The following is an 8,551-nucleotide window of genomic DNA, read 5'->3' as shown; positions in this document are numbered from 1 at the left end:
TGGCTACTGCATCTGAATGACAGCAGCTCTTAAAGAAGCAGTAGAAAGGTAAAAAAAGAGATGAAAAATAAGCCAAAATAAAAATGGGGGGAGAAGGAGGGATTTTCAGCACACAACTCTGCCCTATATGTGGAGGTACCAGGGACTGAACATGACACCTTCTACAAGCATTGATGTGATCTATCACTGAGTCACAACACTATTTTATTCTTTCAGATATCCATCATTAAAATGTACTTTTGCAATCCTGACGGCAAGAAGCTGACTTTTTTTGATAAAGAAAGTTGAGATTTCTAAGGGACATAAAGACGTCAGTACCAAACTCTACAACTGCATAGAATGGCAGTGTGCATTCACATAGTTTCTAGCTATGCTACTATGCTCTCCACCCTAGTTTCATGAACATGAAACAAAGCTAGCAGCAAAGACCAAAACAGGCAGAAAAAGGATAAAGGGAGGAAAAGAAAATATTCCATGTAGTGAATCATGTGAGAAAGCACTTGAAATCTGCCACAATTGCCACACAGAATTCCAGAAGCATAACTGGAGTCTCCTTATTGCTGCCTTTTTTTAAAAACCCAAAAGTCTATAATTTTCATATGAGAATACAAAGGTAGGAGAAGAGACTGCCTTCTCCATCCTGAGCGTCTTAGAGGAAGGGCAAAAGAAAGTGTAAAAAATAATAAATTTTTGCAAGTAAACAAAAAAAATCTTGTACAGATTTTCAGAGCGAAAAGGTATTGAGCTTCTATTGTAAGAACTGTGGAAAGATCACCAGGTTCAGAGAATAACAGATGACAATGTCTGCCTCCTGAGGTGTATGGAAACAGGGCAGCAACAGATGCCTCTCCTTGTAGAATGCTGGTGGCAGGAGTACCCTAAGGCTCAGAGATTTTAAATGAAACTTTATTGCAAAAAAAGGCTAAACAAAGAATCTGATAAATATGTGCAAAAAACCAAACAAACAAAACACAACACACACTAGATCAGAAAGTGTTTCTGGAGAATGTTCCTTCACAGTACTTTCGCTAAAATGTTAACATTCCCATCTAAATCTCTACATCTCACTTATCTACTAAAAGGGTTTGGGGAATGGACAACCAGGGGCTGGAGAGGACGCAGAGCTCTGTCCATTTCAGGAGCCAATTCTCCACGAGCCATCCTTGAAAGGATCTCATCCACCTGCAGAAGAAAGACACCAGATCTGAATCATAATCGTGTACAGAATAAATTCTTCAGGTCCCTTCATACAGTTAAGCTATCCAAATATGTTCCTTAAAGGAAGATAATTCTTGCCTCTCAAGTGGAACTCTCTTCTGTTCTTTCTCTCCTATCTCCAAATCAGCCTGGATAAGCTTTGCCACTAAGATGGGGCAGCCCTCTGTCAAGATCATCAGAGCTAGTTATTTTCCATTCTAAGTCAGCTTCTCCCATAGGTCAGGGATGAGGACACAACCACTCAAGTAATGAGCATCTCCACAGTTTGGCAGGGGAACAATAGCAGTGCTACTGCTGATAAGCCCATATCAGCCATTCTCCAACACTTACCCGCTGGGCATAAGCTTGGTCTTCTTGGGGCTGGTACAATTTTCTGATCTCTACAGTTCTGCAGTCAGGGGAGAGAGGCAATTATTAATTAGGTGAAATACAAAAAAGAGAGACACTTGCCACTTGCAACCACCCTGTTCACCCACCCTTTTCAAGAATAGATGGTGCCCTGATGGGAAGTATTACCCTCACTGTCATGAAGGGGAAACAGATGCCGAGATACAGTCAGTTCTTGTTATTTGCTAGGGTCAGGTTCCTGGAAACCCTAGCAGATAGCAAATCCACAGATAATGGGTACACGGGGGTGGGGGGGAGGAGAGAAGAGGTGCCTTACCTGCCATCAAAGGAAGCCAGCAGAGACCCTCAGGAAGCCAGCAGAATGCAGCAGGAAGTGTGAAAAGAGCTCTGAATGCTGCAGAAACCTTACAGAGTCTGCTGGGACCTTCATAATGGCACTCGTGACCAGCACTGACCCCTTTAAAATGGTAGGTGGAAGCTTCTGCTAGCCGTATTAAAGGAATTTGCAATGGTCACGGGCATCATTCTGAAGGTCCCTACAGCTTCCAGAAGAGAGGCTTCCTGAACAGATGCATGGATAATGAGAGAAAGTAGCAATTGCTCCTCACAGATAACTAAATTTGCAGATAGTAAGTTCCCATATAGAGAACTGACCATATAGCCTGGTCAGCTCACCTTAGCTGCTATGTTCGTACAAAAGATTCTGCTGGACAATTTCCATTTTTAAACCAGCTTCTCTAAATTTCTCTACACTGGTTTCTAAACTGGTTCAGCACTCCCCCCAGTATTTATACTGGAAGCAAACTAATTTGGATGCCATGATCTCTCTTGTTGCAGGCATATATTTTTAAAAGATTAGCTGTTTTGCAGATTCTCTACTCACCTTCTTCGGTCTTTGGTGTCAGAAGTTTGTAGGAGTGAAGCCTGAGATGTGTTAAGTTGAAGAGGGATTGGAATCCGTGAGTGTCTCTTGGAACAGCCAGTCTGGTTACCTATTCCTTCTGAATGGTGGCACAAGGGACAACTCTTTGGTGGCTTCTCGCGGTTCCTGTGCAATCGACCAGGAAAGTGTTAGACAGAAATGGGGTGGGGATGTATGAGAAGGAAGACAAGAAAAAGCTTTACCTGATCACACAGTCCTCACAAACGTAGTTGTCAGACAAGCCGTTAGGGACAGGGGTGTTGAGTGGAGGCAAGTGAAAGGGGACAAGGTTCTCCCCATCCTGGATGTAGATTAGGCCCCCTCGAAGCAACAGAGGAGCCCAGCTGAATGATGGGCGGTAGAGTGCCATTCCATGGACCACACACCAGCCCTGGACAACATCTAAAAAGAAAGTACTGCTGGCTCAACAATGCCCAACAACTGCTGGCTCAACAACCTACCCAACTCCACAGAGCCCAGTTTGTAATCTCTTCTAAGAATCCCCAGTTTCTTCCATAATATCCCTTTAATTCCAAGCTTTTAGTGACATTCCTCCCAAATATGTACTCACCCGGTTTCTCTTCAGATGGCTCAGTTTTCACAGTCTTGCTCACGTTCGGATTACAGACTGTCAGAAGTGCCTGGAAGGAGTGAGTCCAAGAGGGACAGCTGAGTTTCATCTCTTTAGTCCTAACTGTATGCTTTACCTTATTCTGTATGCTTACCTTTCTCCCATCCACCTTCTGCTGCCCATGTCCAAGGCCATCTCTCCATTCCCACCTAAACATGCCACCAATCCAACTTTTGCCATAAGTACAGGAGAGACTATTGTTTCCAGTGAATAAGATAGGTTGTAATCCTAAGTCTTACTGAACACAATGGGCTTACTTCTCGGTAAAATAAATAACACAATTTTCAAACACCTATAGCCACAAGCCATTTTGGACTGTGGGAACCCCTGTGAACCCTGATAAAATCCTAGCACCAATGGGTTTTTCACACAATGTCCTCTCCTTTCACCTTTGATCTGCTTTCCTTACCTTAACAGAAAGCCCACTGGGCAGCATCTATATCATTTCTGCATCAGGCTCACCACTGGCACATGAGTGAAAAATAGAAGTGGAAAGAATAAGAGAAGAGCACTGATGGATCAGACCAAGATTCCATCAAGTCCAGCATCCCATAACCAGCAATGGTCAACCAGATAGCTTGCAAAATTCTCAAATAGGGAATAAAGTCTACAGCTTTCTCTGCTCTTTGAACATGAGAGAAACCAGCTATTGTGGTAAATAACCATCAATAAATATATTCTCCTAAATAAGCCCAATCCTAGATAATTCAGAAAATTGCTGCATATTGGAGCAGATTGTTGGGCTATCTAGCTCAGAACTATTTACTTTGATTGGTTGTGCCTCTCCAAGATATCAAAAGTCCCCAGTAGCCAACATCTTCTCCCCCATAGAGATGCAAGGGAATTGCATGCAAAGGACATACTTGGTCCCACTTGATGGCAGAGTCGAGTACCATCTGCTCTAAGCACTACTGTTCCCACATGTTCACATTTCCCTATTCAGACTTGGATTTTTTAATTCCACTGATCAATGCAGCATGGAAGTTTCTTCTACCAAATTCACTATCCAAGACTTAGAGCCACGCACCTCAGGGGTTTGGCAACACTCCTCGGTCTTGTTTGCTGCTTCAGCAACAGTTGCAGTTTTCGAAATAGGTTCTTCTCGATAGGCTTTCAACCTTTTCACAAGTTCTGCATTCTGGGGAGGAGGTGTAGGGGAAATTGAAAAGCAGAAAAATTGGCAGAGGTAAGAAATCAACAGTAGCCACAAGGTTAAAGAAGTTAAACCCCTCTTTTGACACACTGATGTGGTATGCATGAATAGTCTCAATTTTATATAACTGTCTTTGAAACGCTAGATCTCCCAATGTTTTGTAGAACTTCTTGAGTCCCTCTCACAGCAGATGGGTTCATTGACTCTCAGGATGCTGTGGAGGAGGAAGCTGCAGTTGCTTCTGAACAGGCAAAACCTCCTGTTTTGCCATCTAAACCCAAAGGAGGAAAGGAAGAGTTCCTTCATCAGCATCCCATGCAAGGTTCTAACCAAATGTTGGTCTGAAATCATGTTAGCCACACTCCCAGTTTAATTCTCAATAGTAGTGAGGATGGTCCAGAAATTTCAGACAAACTCCTCTCACCTTCCCAGTAGCACGAAGGCCCAGCTTCTTACATTGCTGCTGCAACTCTGTCCTTTTCAAGGTACTGTAGTCGAAGGAGGAGGTTCCATTAACCGGTGGACATGAAGAGCCTTTGGCTGGTGGATGAGGACGCTTGGCAGTTTTGGCTACTCTACTGCCTTGATGGGGCATTTCAAGGTACCTAAACCAAAAAGAACAAAAGTTGAAATCAGAGACAGGAAAACCTGCCTCCTTACTTTTCCATCCACAATTTTAATTGGTCAATTTAAGTCATCAACAGCCTTGACTTGCAGGGAGAAAAAAGGGTGATGGAGATTACATTGACTAACAGCCCAATCCTAACTAAATCTCCATGTGGAGATACAGCTTCCACCACATCCTGTGGGAGATTTTCAGCTGCTTAAGGTGTCAGGGTAAGGGGACATTTGTCCCTTTGCCCCAGGGTAAATCTCAACAGTCACTATGGGGCAATTTGGACCTATGCCACCTGCTCGCTGCAGGTGGATCAGGCCTAGGAAGGGGGTCAGGATCCTGCATATACTGCCACTGCTGATCCCACCCCCTAGCCTGATTGGCCTTCCTCCTATCACCACCATGTTCTGCCCACCCATGCCCTGCTCAACCTTTCCTTGCTTCCCTCCAACTCCCTGTGCAGGCTTACCTGCTCAGGCAGGTGTCCATGGGCCCAACAGCAAGCAGGAGGCTGCTGTGGCCTCTCCGCTGACAGGCCCACTGCTTTATGATAGCCGCTTTATGAAAGCCGTAAATCAGTCTCTGCTGGAACAACACTAGTTACAGGTGCTGGGGAGGGGGATAGGATTGGGCCATCAATCCAATACCACTGTTGCTGGGTGGCTGCCTGGCACTTTCTCCTACTGCTTCATTTAGAGAGGACCTCAAATGAAGAAGTAGAAGAGCAAGATGAACGGGGCTTTCAACTCATATCAGAGTCAGTTTATTGTAGTACGGAATAGCCACCCAGAGGTTGAAGAAATTCCTGAGCACTAGGTGCAGGTCATCTGTACATCGTAGACAACCAAGGGTCATATTTTTGGGCATACATTCCATTTCTGCAAGGTACCAACTGGGCCTATTGCATCAAGGTCTTGCACCACACAGACCAGACCAAGTATATAGGAGAATATAGACCAACACACCCCTGCAGCAGTATATTTCACGTAGACATCAGTCTCGGCAGATGAGCTCTCTTTGGGGCAGCTTGTTGGTCACTATCTATCTTTTCTTCAATGATCAATAAAGGTCATAGGAATGCTTTAAAAACTGAGTTTGGGGCAAATTAAATAAGCTAACTGCAAGATGTTCATCTCTCTGAGAAGACTATATTTGGATTCTTGTGGTGGGTAGACACTGTGGTTGATATTGTTTTTGCTTACATCACTTGGCATTTTAATTTTTCTTCAAATATTTAGCTTAAGAAGTGACTATTAGAGCATTGTTGTATGATTGAGGGGTTGTTTGTATCTCATAACCCACCCTGAACCATCAGATAATTGAAGGCAAAAACTGTGTTGATAGTAGCTTGAGGGTGCTAAAGATATAAGCCATGATTCTATAGGACAATCACAGTTAATATTGTAAAATGCCCCAGTGCTAAAAATAAAAAGTTCAAAAGTCACCAGCTTCAAGTCTCTGCCTTACATAAGATGAGGTTTGTGAGTCTGCATGTAACCAGAGATGACAGCAATTCTATTACATTATCACTTCTCCAAGCAGTGAGAAGTCCTAGGGCAGTGCTAACAAGATCCTGGCTTCTCCAAAGGAGAGCACTGAAGGCTTATGGTGTTTTGTAATATTTGCATTATTTGTAAGTATACATGTTCAGCATTAGATGGAGGCAGATAGCAGAACACTCTTTTCAAGCAATAACAGATTACATCAGTTTTTCACAGAGCACCTTTGCACCCCGAGGAGCTTGGGGACCTGGCTTGCCTGTCACCCAGCTTCTCCATTTCAGTGTGTGCCTGTCTCAGATCAGTTCAGCTCTGCCTTATGCAGAAACTGCCACAAAATTATTATTTTTATTATTATTATTATTTGTATACTGCTTTTCAACAAGAGTAGTTCACAAAGTGATTTACATCAAGAAATGGTTCCCTGTTCACAAAAGGCTCACAGTCTTAAAAAAAGCATACAGAAGAGGCACCAATAACAGCCACTGGAAGACTCCATGCTGGAGTGAAGAGGGTTAGTTGCTCTCCCCCCTGCTAAGAGTGCACCATTTTAAAAGGTGCCTCTTTGTTCCTTTGACCTTCCTTTTACTGATCACACAAAGGTAGAGGTAGATGTCAGCTTAAACCTCATATTTCCCATCAGGTAGATTTTAAAGGTCTTATAAGCAAGAATGGAATTGGAGTCCCCCATCTGTTCCCGCATGCCCAATTCCCAAGCAAACTGATCAAGCATTGCTTCTGAGTGCCAGGCTCATTTGCAACTCTATAATCCATATCTGCCAATAACATGACAACAGGACAGAATAAAGTAAGCAGCCTGGAAGGACAGGGCAGTGCTTACCAAGAGTCATCCTTCACAACATGACAAGCAATATTTTTGGTCCCACTGCCATGGTGACCACATGGCACAGTTCTATCTGGCCTAACGTCACTGAATGTGGAGATATTTGGGGTGGTCTGGACAAGACAGACTACCTGGATTTTCAAGAGAGGCAGAGTCTGAAGAAGGAGGCTGCACAGCAGTGCCTCAACAGTGGGGCAAAGTCAGTGATTCCTGCACGAATGTGGTAACAGTGATGGTAACTGCAGAAGGAGACAGCTGGAAAAGTGATGCTTGCAAAACACACTACAGTTAACCCATTTCTGCTCAGCCCACAGGTGTACACATTTGATCCCTGTTGCGTATATGCAACCTTGGGCAGAAATGGTTTCAGCCCTACTGTAGTGTGTATTATGCCTGCTTTGAATCGTTGTGACAGGTGTTACCACTACCTCATCCAAAGTCATTTATTTTGCCCTAGTTAACTACCGAGAGCTCAATCTTATGCCTGTCTACTCAGAAGTAGGACCCATTACAGTCAATGGAGTTCACTCCCAGGAAAGTGTAGATAGGATTGCACCAGCCTAAGTAAACGAGAGAGAAAAATTTAAAGCACCACAACCCTACACCTGTTACACTTTTGTTGCACACTGTGGCACACACACCCCCTTGTGGCACACACCCCCTTGTGGCACACTGTTGCACACACACACCCTTGTGGTGCACGCACACACCCTTGTGGCACACTGTGTCACGCGCACACCTTTGTGGCACACACACACACACCCTTGTGGCGCACTGTGGCGCACACCCCCCCCTTGTGGTGCACTGTAGCACGCACACACCCCTGTGGCACACACACACCCTTGTGGCACACTGTGTCGCGCGCACACCTTTGTGGCACACACACACACACACCCTTGTGGCGCACTGTGGCGCACACCCCCCCTTGTGGTGCACTGTAGCACGCACACACCCCTGTGGCACACACACACCCTTGTGGCACACTGTGGCGCGCGCGCGCACACCCTTGTGGCGCACTGGCGCCCCGCAGTGCCAGGGACTGCCCACCCAGAGCCCCCCTCTCCCTCCTCCCCGTGCTGCCAGCGCCCAGCGCTAGCCATGGTGCAGCGCAGGTCCTCTCCCATCCCAACCCACAGCTTGGACCAGCGCTGAACGAGAGAAAGAGGGCGGGGGCACCACCCACCTTGGCGTGCAGCACAAGCTTCGCTGCGGCTGCCGAGCCCCCTTCGTTTCAAACCGCGCGCGCTCCGTCGCCCTTCTTCCAACCGGCTGCCCCAGGGAGCGCGCCTCTTGCGCGCATGCGCGACCCGCTCCTGCCTG

At 45.6% G+C, this 8,551-nt stretch overlaps 1 protein-coding gene across 1 annotated transcript; it reads right to left on the bottom strand.

Annotated features, from left to right (window-relative positions):
* Positions 1–850: 850 nt before the first annotated feature.
* LOC136654382 (developmental pluripotency-associated protein 2-like) lies at positions 851–8,490 on the bottom strand. Its single transcript, XM_066631365.1, has 8 exons — positions 8,415–8,490; positions 4,697–4,877; positions 4,147–4,257; positions 3,060–3,129; positions 2,692–2,890; positions 2,450–2,614; positions 1,549–1,606; positions 851–1,182 (listed from the first exon to the last, which is right to left on the bottom strand). Exons 2-8 carry the CDS (start codon positions 4,865–4,867, stop codon positions 1,069–1,071), a joined length of 888 nt encoding a protein of 295 aa, XP_066487462.1. The 5' UTR covers positions 4,868–4,877; positions 8,415–8,490; the 3' UTR covers positions 851–1,068.
* Between the last annotated feature and the right edge of the window lie 61 nt (positions 8,491–8,551).

Source organism: Tiliqua scincoides, chromosome 5, assembly GCF_035046505.1.
Source record: "Tiliqua scincoides isolate rTilSci1 chromosome 5, rTilSci1.hap2, whole genome shotgun sequence".
NCBI classification, from domain to species: Eukaryota; Metazoa; Chordata; class Lepidosauria; order Squamata; family Scincidae; genus Tiliqua; species Tiliqua scincoides.
This window is presented reverse-complemented; position numbering and strand designations above follow the sequence as displayed.